Source organism: Harpia harpyja, chromosome 11 (assembly GCF_026419915.1).
Source record: "Harpia harpyja isolate bHarHar1 chromosome 11, bHarHar1 primary haplotype, whole genome shotgun sequence".
Classification (NCBI taxonomy): domain Eukaryota; kingdom Metazoa; phylum Chordata; class Aves; order Accipitriformes; family Accipitridae; genus Harpia; species Harpia harpyja.
The window spans coordinates 45,143,191-45,162,734 of NC_068950.1; the positions used below are offsets into that span (position 1 = coordinate 45,143,191).

The 19,544-nt window shown below is 39.7% G+C and overlaps 1 protein-coding gene across 1 annotated transcript; it reads right to left on the minus strand.

The window, feature by feature from the left end:
* Positions 1 to 1,427: 1,427 nt before the first annotated feature.
* On the minus strand, positions 1,428 to 13,722 carry ZRANB2 (zinc finger RANBP2-type containing 2). Its single transcript, XM_052801773.1, has 10 exons — positions 13,583 to 13,722; positions 13,116 to 13,168; positions 12,874 to 12,982; positions 11,477 to 11,559; positions 9,812 to 9,888; positions 9,094 to 9,231; positions 8,044 to 8,216; positions 5,725 to 5,811; positions 3,792 to 3,956; positions 1,428 to 3,259 (listed from the first exon to the last, which is right to left on the minus strand). Exons 1-10 carry the CDS (start codon positions 13,636 to 13,638, stop codon positions 3,196 to 3,198), a joined length of 1,005 nt encoding a protein of 334 aa, XP_052657733.1. The 5' UTR covers positions 13,639 to 13,722; the 3' UTR covers positions 1,428 to 3,195.
* Between the last annotated feature and the right edge of the window lie 5,822 nt (positions 13,723 to 19,544).

Below are 19,544 nucleotides of genomic sequence, written 5' to 3' on the forward strand. Positions count from 1 at the left end.
CTTTTACTCTTCCAATTCTCCCCCCAACCCAACTGGGCAGGATTGGGCAAGCAGCTGTGTAGGGCTTAGTTGCAGGCTGGGGTTAAGCCACAACCCTCTTGAAATGTTATTTACACTTAATTATTCCCTAAAGGTGACTGATGATAGGCCACTGAATTTAAAATGACAACATTCAAAACACTGGCCTGCTAATCATCAATACAAGCCCATGCTGCAACATCCCCCCCCCCCCCCAATATAATAAGTCATGGCAAATGAGCAAATGCCTAATGCACCAAAAAGGATGAAAATGTTGCAGAGTCCTAGGCATAACAACCAACTTGCAGTAGTTCATTACAACTAAATTTAAGTTTCGGGGGGTTAGTGAGAAGCAAGACCTAACACAGTGTCCATTTAATCTCCGGTCATTCACCACAGTTGCTTCTATCAGACAACAGCATACAGAAGTTACCTGGTGTGGAAATGAAGCAATCTTGTTTTAAGATGTACCAACATGTACATTTTAATGCTTTTTATTATTAATTGGCTACCTATCTGAAGAAAAAAGAAGCATTTTTCAGCAGTGGATTTCACTCTTGTATAAAATTAAAGGCTAGTCTGCCTTTATTTAGAATCACTTTCTAAATGTCAATTACTACAGAAAAATGCTTATGCAAACCCACCATCACTATTCACGAATGCATTTAATTTTCCTTAGAAAAGCACATTAGCCCTAAACTTAACCTAATCAACACTTCCTCCTTTGCCATGACCAATTTCACTGATCCTTGATAAAGCTGCACAGAAATACCAGTTTATTTCTATAGGCAGCAATTTATCTGCCCCCAATGGCTAAACTGACAGCAAGGGAAATATTTTCTAGTGAAACAGTAATTTCCTGCTAGGCCACTGGAGATAATTCTACCCACCCCAACCCACACAACCCCCCTACTACAGTAAACCCACACCTTTTTGCTGCCTGAGCTTAATCTAGCTTTGTGTCTTAACAGAGGTGGACCATGTTTAGTTCTAATAGCTTGGTTCTAATTTATTTGCGATCCAGTAACTACAAAGAGGGGTTTGTGTGTCACTTATAACAGGCATGCAAAGACTACCATAGTTGATGTGCTGTTGTATTTTAAAATGTAGAAATCAAAATAATTTAAACATACTGCTTCCTCTAAAAACTTTCTGAAAAGGAGATATGGAACACATACAGAAGAAAATACCTGGAAGTTTTGTAAAAGCTCATTTTAAACATGCTGCTGCTTAAATCCACAAATATTTTCAGTACTTAAAGAACTGAAACAATCTGAAAATGTATGATACATATGGCCAGGTAAGTGCACATACTGCCCTTCTTGCACTGCTGTAACAGAGAATAACAACAAAATAACTGTTAGTATAAAGAAAGATTTGCTTATGTTTCCAAGATAAAGCACTCACTGCACAGTTGACTCACAGGTTTTATTTACACTTGTCTACAGAATCATTTTGCCTTACATTTTATCTAAGCCAAAAGAAACCATAATTTTCCTTTGTCTGTAGCCTATCATTTGCTAAATTTAAAAACTTTCATCTGTTAAGTACAGCAACAATTTTAATACAAAGCACAAGAAAAAACCCAAAGGCTAACAACATAGCATCTATTTGATCTGATCTTTACAATTTAGTAGTTGGACTTTGAAGTCGTCAGAGGCACAGTTACAAGACTAACCTGCTCTTGTGCAATCTACACACATTTAGCATTGAAATTAGATATAAAAGAAAGCATTGAAGAAGAAACTGCAGAGCATTTTTTTCTGCAAAAAGATTATCAAAATATTTCTACAACAAAAACATTTTGCTTATATACCAGTCCAAAAGAAGTGTCTTAAAAAAAAATAAAAAAATAAAAGAAAGCAGAATGTAGTTTTTAAATTTTGCTCCGTTTGTTTTTGTGCAGTTCATTTAAAGAAAGTGGTCAAATATGGGCTTGGAAGTTTTATTACTGAAATAAATGCAGATATATTGCTGTTTACTTGCTTAAAAAGAAGAATTTTCCTTAACATACTTACCTTGTCATGGCACTGAAGATACTTAAACTTTTCTTAACCAAACGGAGCTCAAGAGAGACCAAGTTTTAATGTGATATTGCTAGTAAAATAGATTCAATAAAGCATTTTAAGCCATAAATTATATTTAAGGGAAAAAGAATGACTGATGAAGAACACATTTAGGATGTCAGAACTTTCTACAGTTTATTAATTCTCATTTTTAAATATAAATAAAATTCAGATACCTTGAAAATTTTAGTCAGCCCCAAATGAATTTTACAGATGGCCTGCAGAAGCTTCACTTGATTCCGAGAAGCTAGTTCCATATTCCTCCATCTCGAGAGCAGTTCCTAAATGATCCTTTTGCAAGAAAGGATCGCAGAGTCCCGGGTCCATGCATGTGAAAATACCATAGCCAGTACCCACTGCAGAAAGGGCACTTTGCTGACTGCAGCAAATAATTTCTAGTGACAGGCACTGGCAGCTATGAGACTCGAGCAATGGAGAGGATAGCGCCCAATGTCTCAAACATCCTCGCTTCGACGGAATGAAGTCTAATTCACTCTCTACCAAATCATATGATGGACTGGGTATTTAACAGCTATTTCGCACTGAGCATAGCTAAAGAGAGGGGCATCCATCTATACTTTTACTTCAACACAGAAAAACAAAAAATAATTAGACCCAAGTACTCACTACTGTCATCCAATGGGTAACACCAGCCCTACAGCTACGCTAATCTTTTGTGGTCCCATACGAGCTACATCAAACAAGCTCAGGCGTTGGATGCAGAAAGCTCATGGGTTCTTCCTGTATTCCTCAGATGCTGCTTCGTAATTGTCACACAAAGAGCAGAGTTGTATTAGAACATATCCAACCTGTGCCTGCTCATACATGTAAGAGAGCCAGGAATCGAGTAACTGAGTCTTTAAAAATAAACCTGCCCCTTACTCAAATAATAAAACTTCACACCTGCTCTGGGGAGTTTATGGCTTAAAATGCTACCTCACTTTTTGTTTCATGAATGAACAAAGCTGCAGTTTTCCAGAAAGCAAGGACAGACATGCATCTCTACTAGCAGATTTAGCACTTCTGACCAAGTAAGACACCAACTTCTTAAAAATGTCTCATGCACTGACTGGAATTTTTTTTTTTTTTTTTAAATGTGAGATTTAATACATTATTTCTTTTTAGAACTTGTACGGGAACCAGAATGGGAAGATCCAGATGACGATCTGCGGCGTCTGCAAGATATAAATGGAGAAAGCATGCAAAGAAATAAGTTGAAATTAATTTTAGCATCCACTTTGAGTAGTCTGTATCCTATAATAGCTGGAAGCCAAGTATATCTGATAGGGGCCTTATAAGAATATAGAAATAACTTTAAAACCACTTTAAGCTCATGAATGTGAATTTAGTACTAAAAATGTAAGTTTAAGACTGAAAGCAGAATACAATTTCTAAATGCAATATTTACTTATGAAAATAAATCAATAATGTACACATTAACACTTCCACACACTGAAAAGAATGGTGACCCAGGTCTTTCTAAGGAACATGCTCCTACCAGGAGGAAGTTTCATTGGGGTGGGGGGCAGGAAAAAAGCAATTACAGAGGTTTTAATAGGAAGTAAGAGTAGGGGAAGTGAGAAAACTACTTTTAATATCAGAATAACTGATCAGATTCAATTCTTTCCCAGTGAATCTCAGTCCTTCAGGAAAAAAAAAAAATCACACATTTAAATACACCCATTCTTATTCTACATAAACCCAAACCTTTCGGGTGACCGTGATCTCGATCGTCTTTTTTTGCGATCACCAGATGAAGAAGATCTAGAACGACTTCGCTTCTTGCTTCTCTCAGGGGAAGATGATGAACGAGAGCTTGAGTAAGATCTTTTTCTTGGGGTGGAAGACCCCCTGTAGGACCTGGAGCTGGATCTTTATTGATCAAGAAATAAATCAGATTTAATTCTGGTATAATATAGAAAGAACAAAGAAAGAACAAAAAGAGACAGTTCTCATGAACACTCGCTACTCTAGTTACGTCAGTGTTTTGTCAAATAAATGTGTGGATGCTTTAATACTTACTCCTTAGTTATCTGCCAATAAAGACTTCTACTGCCGTGGTAGTTTTCTTAATAAATTTTGCTAAATAATGTTTCTTGATATACAGACCGCCAATGTTTTGGAAACCTCTTTCCAGCATTCACCAGAATGACACATTTTGACAAAGAAGCGATGGGAGACTGGGACAGGAAGTAGCCTATATGAGGACCTTCCTCAGCAGTTAAATTCACAAAGCAAAATGGCTTGAAAACCACAGACGTAATGCTGATTTAACAATGTTTCACTTTATATTAATGGCTATTTCACACTGGAGAGTTGTAAAGTAATGTTCATCTTACTAGAATAGTAAAAACCCTCAGAAGATAAATTTCAAATCTTAAAATAAATCTGTGTAGAGAGTGAGACCTTCTACAACAAAGTATTTTAAAAAAATCTCTTAGAATACAGTCATTTTGGCATTTAAAAAGAAAATGAACCAGCTTCACTTACAAGCACTCAAAGATCACTTTGGTTATCTAAAAAAACCAAGAAAAAAAAGACTTGTGGAAAAAGTAATAGAGCTAGAAATTCCTAAACTCTAATTCCAAAATTATATAAAAACACCCAACAGGAATTTTTTTTTTTTTCCCAGTAAACTGGATAAAACATTAAAAAAACCCCAACAACACAGTGCATGTTGTTGGTAAAATATTTTCAGGGTTCTCATTGTAAATAACAAAGCAGTCTTATTTCACATAAGCTAATACACCGAGGACTCTCGGTGGATGCTGTGTGGCACAAGCAAATAACCCAGCTCAGCTGACGAGTCACTTCAGCATCTAGTGGGGGCACAGGCACCCTTTTTCTCTTCCTAAAAGTATCGATTCCATCTCGCACTGACCCTCATGTAGCAATCCATAGCACATTTCTGCCGCCAAAGGGCAGTAGCACCACTTGTGATTGGTCTTCCCAACTCAAACTTCCTTATTTACAGTTTTAAGATTCTCTGCATGCATGGAGATGGGACAGTTCTTCATTCCATCGCAAAAGGAAAAGTCCTGCCAACAGGATGCCTGTGCAAAGGACACCTCAAGGAACTTGGTGCTTTTGTTACTTTTCCCCACACAGGTCAGTAACTGCTATACAGAAAAGGTCAGCTAGCTCAAACTCCTGTCAGCTTCTCGCATGATGTGCTATCAACATTTTTATACGTTCCCCCCCACATTTATAAAGACAATGGCAGCACTATCTAGTGGAAGTTAGATATGTTAAATAAGTTATCACTAAACACAAAACCAGCAGTCTAGCGTATTTTCTAACGTTCTTCCACATCAAGTAGCCAAAGTGGAAATAGTAAAAACAGCAAAAATTACTGAAGCAAGTAAACATGCATTCAATTTCTTCTTCCTTCAAAGTGAAGATCTGTGGCGTCCACTTGTCTAGCTTAGATCAGACTTAAACTCTTCAACCAAAACCTCGCATTCTCAAGAAACACATCTGTAGTGGCAACAACCTCGTGCAGAGACCCCAGGAATTCTGACTTCCAAGATAAAAATGAGTTAATGTTTTTTGACCAGCATAATTTTACGATGAAATCAACAAGCGGTTGGTTCTTCTGCCCTTTTTTCTCTCTGCAAGGAGAGAGTGCTACCTCATTCACCTTGATTTCGACCCACGAGATCTAGAGTGTTCTCTGGAACTGGAACGAGATCTTGATCTGGAACTGGAAGAACTTCTTGAATGGGACCTGAAACAACATGGAAGATTTTTTTTCCAGTGTCTGACTTTATTTAGCAGAGTAACTACTACTGTTAGGAGTAGAGGCAACGATGCATCAATACGATTTGGCCTAGAGTCACTAAAGAAGTGACAATTTCCTCCTACTCCCCCACTATCACCACAGTACATTTTAAAACAGAAACTTTAACATACTAAGATGGTGCATTAAAAAAAATTTATAGTCAGCTTTTTATTATGTTTCCTAAAACAAAGCACAAAAATTAAACAGTATTGCAGTTATTTGGCAAAATGAAACAACTGCATATCTATTAACTATTTCATGAAATCAATGCCTTAGCTTTTAATTTGTGCCTTAACTTGAAAACCATCAGTTTCTTTGAAAAGCAGAGTAGGTAAGAGTATTAGGACTAGCTAGCTCAAATTTTCCCCAAGTCAGTTCTCACAAGCATTTTGTAAGCAGTTTCAAGTTTTCGTAAAGACTTCCCCCTGCATTAAAAATTTAGTAGTAGTTAATTCTTAGCTAAAATACAGACATATCTAACACTACTTGTAACTAGTCAAAATAATTTTCAAATTTTTCATGTTGATGGTTTTTCTTTAAAGCACAAACCACAAAAGATATGCAAAAACGGTAGCGGACTTGCAGTAACCATTGTAAAAAGAAGGCATTGCAATCAAATTCTAATAGTCTTTCCAGGAAAAATGTATTATACGTGCTGTCAATCTCTCAGTTATATTGTTACCATGTCTTTCTCACTTTGCACTCTTCTGTGCAAAACAGAAGTGGTATGAACACATGCTAATCAGAAAATATATTTAAACTTTTTTAAAAAACACAAAGAAGTATCCACAAATGGCAACTGATATTTCCAATTAATTATCTGTAGCTAGAAGCAAAAAGTTCAACAGAAAGTTGAAAGATCCCTAGCAAATGTCAGTTATGATGAGCTACTTTTTACCTCCCTGTTAACATTTGTGAATTAACAAACAAAGTTAGGGCCAGATGAAGTTCTGTCGTCTTTGACCTTCCCACCCCTAAACCTAAGAATTATACTCAAATGCAGCCCATACTGGCAGCATACTGTCCTCACACAGGACAATACAGCCACTTCCTCAAAGATCTTGCTCCACATCTCACTTCATTTACAAAAAATGCTGAGAGCCGGTCAGCTTAGTCACTATTATTCACTTAGTGCTGCTCCTTGGAACCAGGCCGCAAATATACATCTCAAGACGGCATTTGAAGGAGTGGGGAGGCTGACAATACATATGGTGAAGAACATAATTTTTCATAGAAGAGGCAGCATGAAAAAAAGCATGACAGCAATGGGGAGAAAGACAAAACCGAGACAGAGGCTGACATCTGGTTAGTATGAGGGTCTGAAGAATGAGGGCAGTGATCCCAGCGGTGAGAGCAGAGAGGGGCGGTTACACAGCTAGGAAGATTAGAAGAAACTTGAACTTTATGTATATGAACTCTATGTATAACCCTATGAGCTAGTACCAATTTGAGGTTTTAAACTTATCAGTATCATCCTTGTATTAGTTGTAAGGCAGCTAAAAAGCTACATGATTTATATCACGTGATTACAACACATTTATTGAACTGTTCATATATTACTGAATTTAAATAATAATGCGAGATCTTAAATCTACCCAGTAAACTTTTTTGTGGCTCCATGATCAGTATAAACCTTTAGTGTTATTCTGACAACATTGCCACTGTACTTAAAGCTTTGTTGCTTGCCAACAAACTAAGTTCAAGTTTCTTGTCTTTATTTCCAGGATATTTTCCATTCTGTCCTTTCACTGAATCTGTCCGAACTGCATCATCACTGCCCTCTTCTGCCACCTCCTCCCACTTGAACAATACCACCCTTCTGCTTCTCTGTTCAACAACTCTACTTAACATTGCTAAAAAAAGTTCACCCATTGAATCACATATGGCCAACAAGCCTAAAAATAAAATTGAAAATAAGTTATATTTTTACATTTTTTTGAAGGACTCAATTGAAATACCAACTTAAATTTACTAAAACAAGCAACAAGACATATGAAGCCTCCCTACTGAGGGCCCACAGAAGGTCAGAAAAGAACATTATCTACCTGTGTAAATTCTGTACATTGAATTGTTAACATTATGAAACTAAAACTGTAAGGCAATCAAGAAAAAAAAGTAAATAAAGAAGTTAGATACTGACATTTTGCCTGGCGTTACCCGTGACCTGTACCCGTTTACCTGGACCTAGACCTTGAGCTTGAATGAGAGGATGAGCGCGATGAAGATCGTGAGTGGGAAGATCGAGACTTAGAACGACTGCGCCTATTGGATTTCTTTTTCTTATTAGTGTCCTCTTCTTCACTGGCATCAAGATTATATTTTGAAAGGTCAGCATCATCTTCATCCTCATCCTGAAAAAATGCAGATATAAAAAAATACTTCAGAAATATTTTGATTGTTTTCTTCAGTTAGTGTTTTTTACTTATTCTGTGGTTTATTTTGTGTTTTTTTTTCAACCTTTGAAAATACTGTTGTTATTGCATTTAATGAGATCCAAAAACTTTAAGAGTAAAGAGTGACTGAAAATTTGTCTTTCAAAGCAAACTATTAAAAAGCTTGCAAACCCCCCATCTGAAGTCCCATTTTCTGATACTTAATGACGTTAATGAAAATACAGACATTCATTTTTACCAGTTATTTTAAATGAGTGCCTGGAAGAATTTTCAGGCTCAAACTCTATAACCATAGCATAACTCTGCAGAGACATGTTTCATATGCAGAATTTGGTGACTGCTGCGTTAAAAATAAGCACATATGCATGTCTCTGCAGGACTGTTGTCCAAAGATGTGGACAATCCAGTACGTGATGATCATGTATTTCAGGAAAGATGAAAATAATCTCTGAATATTTTATTCCCTTTTATAAAAAACAAATCTGATGTGGTTTTAAAAGGCTAAGAATAAAATTCAAGAACATTCCCTTTATATGGTAACCATACATACAGGCTCCAAATAAAGATCTCAAAATTTTTGATTCTGATCTCAGATAAGCTTTTAATTTTTTATGGTTTAAAAAAAATTATACATCTTTGAATGCAGGTATTTAGAACAAAACGAAGTTTGTGCACAAACTTTACAGAAGCTGTAGACTGCAATACTCTGATAGCTACTCCTTTACATTGCTCTAAAGGCAGCTCAAAATACAGACGAAACCTTACCTACTAATACTAAACAGCACTGTAATAATAATTAAAAAATAATTTCTAGGAAAAAAACAGAACATGCTACCTCATCCAATTTATATTTAGAGAGATCTTCATCCTCATCCTCCTCATCTTCCCCTTCAGATTCCTTATCTTCTACTTCCTTCAGGATAGATGCAGGACCAACCGGCTTCCCTCTGTACTTTTTCTTTTTGCGTCCAAACTAAGAAATTTTATTCCATTAGAATACAATTTAATCAAAAGTAACTTCTAACTGTATTTTTTGATAAAACTTCTATGAGAAAAATAAATATACATCAACTTCAAACAAGGTACTGCTCAAAGGGAAGGAAATGTATCATGAAACCAATTAGCAACAAGAAACTTCCTAAAGACATACTTATCTTAGATACAATTAGTACCCACAGACAAGATTAATGGAAATCTGAATTTAACAAAAGAGTATTTCATACTCATGTCTATGGGTTATCTTTATAAAAGTGTTGAACATCTGGCTGCAAACAACATGCATGACCCTGAAGCCAGCTCCCTAAGAAGTTTAATGAACTCAGCTTGTACCACTTTAATTTGAACTCATTCTTAAGTTTTTAACCCCCAAAAAGACAAAACAGATGCATTCACTTTCAGTTCAAAACTTTCACACTTGAGCATTTGACAAAAAGATGCATCACAATGTATTCCTGACTCACGCTCTTCCCTTTAAGGAAATGCAAATGCACACATCCTAAACACAAATCACACAACATGCGTCTCTCCAGAGTAACACCTGTACCTAATCTTACCTCATCATACTCCCCATCTGATTCTTCACGTTCTATATATTCAACATTCTCTCGTTCATTAAATCCTCCTCCGTATCCTTTAAAAAGGGGTAAAACAAGACAATCACTTGAGCTGCACCGAATTCAGCTACATTAAGCACAAAGTTTAGAATAAAGTTTCACACAGGTTCTGGAAGCCTTCAGTAGATTTATAAATATATGCCATAAGAATGTAACACGATCTCAAGAGGAACATGAATTGTTCCCACAGATGTTTATTAAACATAGTTCTTCAGAAACCTAATTGAGAAAATGGATTAAGACACATAAACAACCCAGAAGCAATAGCTTTTAAAAGAATGGGAAAAAAAAAAAAAGAAAAAAATTCAGGATTACAGCCGTGCTGAGCAACCAGCTTCCCAGAAGAGCTCTGGCGGGGCTGCAGTGCCTGACAATTGCCTTGGTGTGGATAAACACAAGAACGTCTCCAAAGGGCTAGAGTAAAGGCTACTGCCCTTGAAGACCAAATTCCCACCTCTGAGAGCAGCCAGTAGCCAATTGGGGAAAGCAGGCAATGAAACGTGAGGTGAGGGCAACACCGGCAAACTGCTTTCCCAGCTGCTGGTGTTGCTGCAGCCTCTTTGCCACAGCCAGGTCCTACGTGCACGCAGCCTCCTTGGTGGCTTCTGGGCATGCCAGTCTGCTCCCATATCGTAATTGTTCTGTGACATACAAGTCACGTATATATCCTCAGGGAGCAATAGGAATAAAAGCATCCTGTAGTTGCACTGAATTGTACAACTGCCAAGATCTGCCTTCAGAATCTTTCTATTCCTAACGTAAGTGGAAAACTTGAATGGCTCATTTTAATGTCAGCTGACTTTGTAATTTACTGCAAGCGTGTGCAACATGCTAGGTGTCCTGCACATGACTGTAAATTTACTCTGAAGGACACGAGAACTTGAAAAATTAATTATAAAAAATATTCAATTTATGAAATATTATAGGAAATACAATTATTCTTCAATATTATCCAAATATTAAATAAAAATATTTAAAAATATTCTTTTTCCTTTTGAATAATAAGCTCTGTGCTCTTCTCCATGCTGCTTTTTTTCTATGCATTAGTGTTACACTCTATGCATTACATTCTCTGCCTGATCCCGTTTGCAGAGGTAACAGTATAAATAGCTACGACCGCCCTGTAAGGATATCTTCTGTTCTAGTTACCACCGGGTTCATTGCTAATGCAGGAGGAACTTTAAACGTGTCACAGTGTGACCAAACCTCAAACCTCATTAAGAGATAACAGTCTAATCTATACAGCCCTTAATGCTGTTCTTGTGACTGCTCAGTCCTCCGTAGTCAGACACAATATATACACGAGACCTTTTGGAGTTTAATAAAACACTGCATTACTCCTTCCAAATGCCTTAGTATAAAAATCAAACACAGAGGCAATTTAAGCCGGATATTCATTGACTTTCCAAATGAAACCATCACATATTTTACACACTACTAAAAGTAATCAAGTCTAAGAACCTACAGATTTATTTACATATGGAAGATCATTCAACTTTGCTAGTTCTGCTGCGGAAACAATCCCTTTAATTAAATTACATTGTGATTTATAAAAATAAGTTTTCGTACAGTAATTTCAGTATTTTAAAACCATATACACCTTACCTGTCCTTTCCTCCAATTTAGCATACTTTGGAGTATTACACATATTACATTCTGATCTTCTGGCCCAGTTCACGTTACCACATCTTCAGAGGCAAAAAAAAGAAAACAGAAATAAGAAACATTTCATTCAAATAAAAAAGTTTGTGTTGAGGCAACACTTAAAAAAAAAAATCATAAAAATGTATTTGCCGAGTTTTAGCCGTGATCTGCAGTCACCAGTACAACACAATTAACTCCAAGGCCAACAGTCACCAAGACACAAAGAACTGCAAGAGAGTCTATGGGTATTTCACCAGCACGAGGATGATGGGAAGAGGACCATACTGTATAAATCAAGGGGAAAGAAGTAAAAGTAATAGGCAGGTAGGCAGAGAAGTTAACAGAAGTAAGACTACACAAGAAGTGTTATAATTCCTCACTACTCTCCACTAGTGGCATTCACAGTTCAGGGGAGTTAACAAAGAAGCTACCACGGGAATAATGCTCATGAGCAGTCACCGTCATCCACTGATGCACAGCTAGTTATATGCTTCCGCATATGCTGTATTTCTATCTTACAGCATCCTAAAAGGCCACTCGTACTTCATCCATCTGTAACACTATCATCAGAATGCTGCTCAGTCCCAAAGAGGAGAGGAGGAGGTCCACAAGACACAGCCTAGCTATGAACTTGGAAAGACGCGACAATCCTGAAGCGTGGCATCAAGTGGATTCCCTCAGACACTGGGACCCATGGCGCTGCCTGGGAAACCTGCCTGTCTCGTGCTGCAGAACAGTGCAAATGGAAACCCATCAGGCTGAATGAAGCTAAGTTCTGACAGATAAAAATAAACCCCCCCCCCCCAGATTTCACCGGTCAGACAGCTTACTCAATTGGCAAAAATGGAAAACCTTAAAAGTGCTCCAGAAAATCTGAAAGCACCTTTCAAAAATCCAAGCATATCATTGAAGTAGTTCTTTCCTAATTTAGATCTTCATGTTCTCAATTGATGGCCTGGGGAAACAGCTAAGAATTTAGCTATGTGCTAAACTTTACTCGTTAAATATTTAGTGAACATTAGCAATAAAATATACTGCAATGAAGGTGTTACTTCCATCTACGCGTTTCTTCCAAACTTCAGAAGTGTCTCAGCTTATCAGAACGTGAACTTTTACCTGTCTATTCTTGATTTTTTTCAATCTTTTTCCAGTCATGTTAATTAAGTAACTGCTGTCCAGCAAACAAAAATGAATGCTATCCTCACAGCAACACACTACTAGTGGAACAGGTGTGAGTTTTTATCACTCCCCTCATCAGCACAAGTAAATTTATACTGACAAAATTAAGTATCGTATTGTAGGTGTGGTGGTGTTGTGCAGCTCTAAGAAAACACTCTGCATTTTTTAAAAGGGCGTACGTTTTACACTGCCAGTCGTTAGCACTGAAGAGGCCACGACTCTTTTCAGCAAGTGTCTTTCCTATTTCAGTCCCTCCAGCTTTCATCATTTTGGCTTCTGTCGTTTTTTCTGGAAAAGAAAAAAAAACAAACACAACGACAAAAAACAAACAGTTCTCAAACATCTTGCTTCACGATTAATTAAAGAGATTTAATATTCTTTTGTTGTAAAATGAAAGAGATAGATCCTCTCAGATACTCACCTCTTCCACATCTGTTACAGCTGGTTCTTCTAGCAAAGTTAACATTCCCACACCTGAAAATAAGAACAGAAAGAGAACGGAGACGCTAGTTAACGCTGGAAAGCGCACACACACCAGACTTAAAGAAAAACACCTTTATATTGCGAACTGAACTTGTTCCAAATTAAAACACGAAGTTTCTCAGGCCGTGCCCGAGGCGGCGGGGGGGGGGGGGGGGGGGGGGGGGAGACGGCCGGTGCCGGACCCGCTGGGCGGTGGGGGCCAGGAGCTGTGAGACCCTGCAGGGAAGCTCGGGTGGGAGGGAGGGAGGGAAGGAGGGAGGGAGGGAGGGCGGCCGCCCCCGGAGACCCGGCGGCCGCGGTTCCCCCGGGACGGCCCGGAGCTGGTGCTGTCCCGCGGGACTGTCCTGCCCCGGACCCCACGGCGGACAGACACACGGACACCCCCCCTCCGCCGCCCACACTCACTTCTTGTCGGGGCAGATCCAGTCCCCGTCGCTCACTCGGAAATTCTTGGTCGACATCTTGGGCCCCGCCGAGCCCAGCGCCCAGCGCCGCCGCCGCCGCCGCGGAAGAGGACCGGGGTCCTACGCTGGGAGGGCTGTCCGCCGCGCCTGCGCCCTGCCGCCTCAACGAGCGGGGCCGCCCGCCGGGGGGGGGGGGATTTTGGTCAGGCAGCGGCTCGGACGCCTCAGCCCGGCCGCGGGAAAGGGGCGGGGATGGGGAAGGAAGCGCGCCCCCCAGCGGGCTGGAGGGCCGCCTGCGGCGGCGAGGAGGTGGCGGCGCATGCGCAGTGCGGGGCGCCGGTGTCGGCGGCCGCCATGGGCGGGCTGTGTGCCTGAGGGGAAAGGGCGGGAGTCGGGCAGGGAGCCGCCATGGGTGCCGGGGAACCGGCCCGGCGGGGCGAGGGAGCCTTCGTCAGCCCTGGAAGGGTGGTGACCGCTCGTGGATGAGCTCATTTGTTCGTGGCAGTTTCTTTTCCTCCAGCTGTTGCTGTGGCTCTGTCACCCCGACATCCTGGGGACAGAACTGCCCAGGCTCCTCCTCGGGAGCCGGAGAATGCCAGCGTGTACACCTTCACTTCAGTAAAACAAACTGAGAAACTGTCAGTTGCGGGTATAGAATGAAAAAGAAAGTAAATAGGGTCTCACTTTCACAGATGAGAGAGCATGCAAGGTTCAGACTGGCTTCTCGGTGTGACGGCCTCAAGGAAATCCTCATAAGAACACACAGAGCGTTTTAAATATGAACAAGACAGAGCACCGGTATGAATATTAATGTTAGAGTGTTCAAGTAAATCCATTATTTAAAAAAAACCCCACTTTTTAAATTAGGATTACAAAACCACTCCATGGTTTGCTGGTGGCTGTGTTTCGCCCTCCATTTCCTGCTCAGTGACCGGGGTGCCCATGGCCATGGCCATGGTTGTGGCCGTGGCCGTGGCTGTGGCTGTGGTTGTGGCCGTGGCCGTGGTTGTGGCCGTGGTCGTGGCCGTGGCCGTGGCTGTGCCGGCTGAGTGCAGCTGCCTCAGAGCAGTGCTGGCACGGCTCTTCTCTTGGTGACTCCTCTTTCAAACTGCCTCCGATCCCCTTTCGCTTTTCTTTTTGGACTGGAAATGATCTGGCAAGATCTGCCGCGCTTAGGTTGACCGGCATTACCTAATTAAGTACATGCAATATTTATAGCAAATGTTATTTTCCTGGCAGTTTTTAATCCCTTTCCCTCCCGTGCTGTAGCCACATCCTGTGGAAAAATTATCTGGAATCTGGTTACGGGACTGGTTTTTATCACATCCACTCTCCAGGTCATGAGGCAAGATGACAGTGTTATTGCTAGTTATTTATAAAAGTATAAAACAGCGTGGGTGCACTGGAAAGATGTGTTGGGGCATCTGGCTTGTCTGCCGCAGAAGGCTGTGTACAAATTCCCACTTAAAAAATGCCCATAATAATCAGGGAGGACTAAACCTGCACTTTCCTGCAGCCGGAGAAGGTCCCAGGCGAAGGGCTGTGCTGGAATTTTGAACAAGGGCTGTGAAAAGTCTTGCTTTTCTCTACCCCAGAATTAGAAGAACAAGGGGAAAGTACCAGATGAAAAGGAGGCGGTGGCAGGGCAGCTGCTGCAGAGCTCACCGGTCAGGACTGCCCGTACACCAGCGGCAGGTCCTGCGCTGCACTGGTGTTTGTGTACACAGCCTATTTAAGAAGTGGTGCTTCACAGACAGGCAGTGCAGCCTGCAAAATTTAAAACCTCGATTAGTAATTTTTTTCTCCAATCGACATTCCTTTATGGCACTGAATAATCAATGTAAGCTTAAACGAGATACCAGCTTCTTAGCGCTGTAGTAGATGGCAACAAATCTTTGGTCACTTTGTCAGCGCCGATCTTTAAAATGAGGTAAATAAAAAAGAGCTTGAAAAAAGCTGGAGGATCCAGTTGCAGCCCAGAGTGCCTGGTACAATCCACTCCTGCCATTGTACCATGTTTTAGTCAGTACAGCAGGTGGCACTTCAGTAACATACATTTTTCCAGGTACTGTTGTTACTGCAGAGTAAAAGCCTGCTTTTTTATGGAATTCAGCGGAGATATTTTAAATATCGACGTATTGATAACTCAAAAAAAAAAAAGCATCACTGTCACCATGTATGATTGGCACTGGAAATTGAGTGCAAGATTATCTTTGAGTTGCACATGATACAGAACATGAAGTTGGCAAAGTGCATCAAGGTCCTGTAGTATGCATCTCCGTTCAGACCTCCTACAAGCAGGATTTTTCCACTATCACCTGCCTTTTCCTGAGAAATAGGCACTACCCAGCTGCTCCCTTGATTTGCTTGGGGGAGGCTCTGCTTATGTCAGTAGGATTATAGGGAGTAACCAATACCAGAAGTTGGCCCTGAAAGTTAATTCATTCCTGTGTACCTTCAGGAAACCTTTCATAAGTAACAGGAATATCAATCATAAAGTGTAATATCAGGGAGACAAAAACCACCCAGACCTACAGCACAAATTAATGTGTGAGGGAAGGTTTTCTTCATCTTTAATATCCTTCTGCTTATTAAAAAATATTGTCCAAAGCTAGCATGTTAGAAGAAAATCGGTATCTGTTGACTTTAGTAAGAATTGGATTGAACTTCAGCGCACTGAGGAGAGGCATTGTTCTGAAATCCCCGGTTCCTATGGAAATCATGGCTTGTGAATTCGTTACAATACTCTCAGAATTTGGGTCTCTCTCATGCTGGTGTCTGCAGAAACACCGAAGAAGGGTCAGAGCCTGTGCAGAAGAAGTCACAGCCTTCGCGTGGCTTCTGTGCAGATACAAGGGTCGACTTCTACAGAACAAAATTTAAAATGAGCTTGGAGGATACCTCTCTTTACCTTGAATGATAAAATCCTCATGCTGTTCAGGTCAGAAGAAAAACCCCTTAACAGTCATTTCAAGGAGAGGAATTTGTTCACAATCCCTGGATTTCCCTTCAGGGAAATCAAGGCATGCAAAACTTACTTTCTACATTAAGAAATGAAACAGAATACACATCATTTTAAAAATAAGCGCAGGCAAAACTGCAATTCACCTGATAATAATTTCAGGCTTAAATATTTTAAAAGTTACTAAAATATAATGAGAAGAATATTTAAGTGGCATTTGTTTTCTGCTAAAGGAAACTTCCCAGAGGAGTCTCTGGCCAGGCACCTGCAGCCAGAAGTTTGAAGTGATCAACTGCATTTTGAAACCAGGACCTTTCCCTGTATGTGCAGAGGGGGTGTTTCTGTAACTTCCGTTTGTTCAATTTACTTCAAAAAACAGATATATTAAAAGCTGAAAAGCCAACTGGGGACTGAAAAAAAAAATTATTTATCTTTTAATTTATGAATAAAAGCAAGGCCCAAGCAGACAAGATCTTCTACAGTCTGGAGGGACGCTGTGACCAGACACAATCTGGTGTTCAACTCAGTGACTATACAGGATATTCCCTTTATTTAATAAACAGTTAGCTTTACTTAAAGATTTTTGATATGCTGATCTTCTTTTCCTGTGTTTCTTACACAAAGTTTCATTTAAATATCTACTCCCCATTTTAGAATAGCTTGTGAACAATTTTATTGGATTCCTGTTTCTATCACAATACATTCTGGCTTCAAATGTGGGTAAGGAATTGATAATAACCGAGTAAATGAGAAATACATCACCCATCATTTTAACATAATGAAACCGAACAGTTGAGAATGAAAAAATGTACAGAAAACTATTTAATTGGCCTGTCTCTAGACAGCCAATTCCTACCAACAAGCCCTGAAAATCAGTTTTCCTGAAGAAAAACTAAATGGTACAAAGGCCAGCAAGATCTAAGTCAGGTAATTAAATGAAGGTTGCCTGTGCTTCATAGCTCTTTCACTCTGGTTTTCATGTCCCTTCCTGGTATGATGTCTGCATGCCATGCTCTTTATTAAGCAACTTGGGGCACCTACATTTTTAAGCATCACTTTAAAGCACTTAATACTTTGTTGATGCTTTCCAAGACATAATAATAATAATAATAATAATAATTTCAGATCTATGAGTTAAAAGAGTGCAGCATGCTTCCATCAGGTGAAATCTAACTATTATGAAAACCTATTTCTGTTGAAATACACTAAATTATACTGCAAAATAGTGTTTGACTGTTCGTTTTTCAAAGCGCATCACAACTTGACAGATACTTGTTTAAACAAGAAATAGTGAAAATGTGGTGCCTATGTTAGAAAGTGCAAATGCCATAAACCATTCAAGACACTCACAGGTTTGTGATTTACCATGAAATACAAGGACTGCTGTGCTGGAAAGCAGTTTTAGGATGTACCATAGCATTTGGAGAGTTGGTCTTTCAAAGTTTGTTTCAATTTTCAAGTGTGACAGACGTTTGGTAATAGAGTTTTTCAAGCAAGTGATGGGTACTGACATGTCACTCAAACTGACATGCGTTTGGAGGAAAGATTTTCTTCAACATGTGACCTTTACAGAAGGTTAGACATTGCTTGTCATTTAATAATTTAATAGTTAAAGTATGATTCAAGCCTCCAGAGAGTACATAAAATCACAAAATAAATGTTTTAAATAATAGTTTAAATGTGTTTGGTTTAATAAGAGTAGAGTTGGCAAATACTTACTAAATCACTTAAACAGGGGGCTAAAAGGGCCTTGAAGAGGTCGCTTAGTCCTCTGCCCTTGTTCAGCGGCAAAGTCAGTTCAAGAGACCAGTGATGACAGCTGCCGGTTTAATCCCAGACCAGGCACTCCCCGTCCGTGCTCTGTAAGCCGCCCTGTAATCCAGCCTCTGTCCTTTATAGCCAAGCAACAAGTAGCAATCAGAGATACTTCTGACCTAAATCTTTCTTTCTGCAGATTAAGGGGACTACTTTTTGTCTTTCCATCAGCTGATATAGAAAAGGCCTGATACTGTTCTCTTTTATTAACATTCTCTGGAACATGTGAAGAGACTGTTACTCTTCTCCGTACTTAAACCACGGATTTTTAAAACTTTCCTCCTTGGCATTATTTTCTAGATCTTTGATCATTGCTGTTGCTGAGCTCTTGGCTATCCCCAACCGACGGACCCCGCTCCCTTGGTGCAGTGTGAGGATACAGATGCGTACCGCGCTCTGGCTGAGGACTGTGAGTGCAGTAGAAGAACTATTTCATTTTGCTTTTGTGCAGTGCTAATATTTGTGCATGTTAAAATCATACTTAGTTTTTTTCCCAAGAGTATCATATCATGAATACATGCTCAGTTTATGATTCACCATAGGCCAATGTCTTTTGCAGTACAGTTGCTCTTCCACTTGTTCGCTATTTGAGACTTGTATGTTTGATTTCTCCCTCTGAAGTCTGGTACTTTACATGTGGTCTGAGTTGAATTTATTTTTTATTAATTTCAGATCAATTCTCCAAATACCAAGGTAATTCCGAATACTTAACCGGTCTTTCAAATTTCTTTTGATTTTCATTTTTGATTCAATCTGGATTGCATTTCCTTAACCTGTGCACATGCATGTCACACAGCCTAGGTCACAGGCTTTTCTCAAGTGAAGGTAGATCATACCTGGATATTTCCTCCTGCTTGGTGGAGATGCTGAACGGAGTGAAATGACATAGAATCACAGAGTCATTGGATCATTTAGGTTGGATATGGAAGTTTTGTTTTCACATAAACCTTGTATATTTTTTGGTACTAGGTATGTTATTTGCTGTTCTGCCACATATTAAACATTTTTACATGTCATTAGTAAGCCAGTAGTGGGAAATACTCTGCCTGAACAGTGTGTGTGAAACCACCTCAGCTTTAAAAGGAAAAGCGTGCATGTTCATTGCCTTGATGTGCTTTGCGTATGAGCCTTCACATCCACCATCAACATGTAATATAGAAATAACATGGAGTTTCAATAGTCAAAT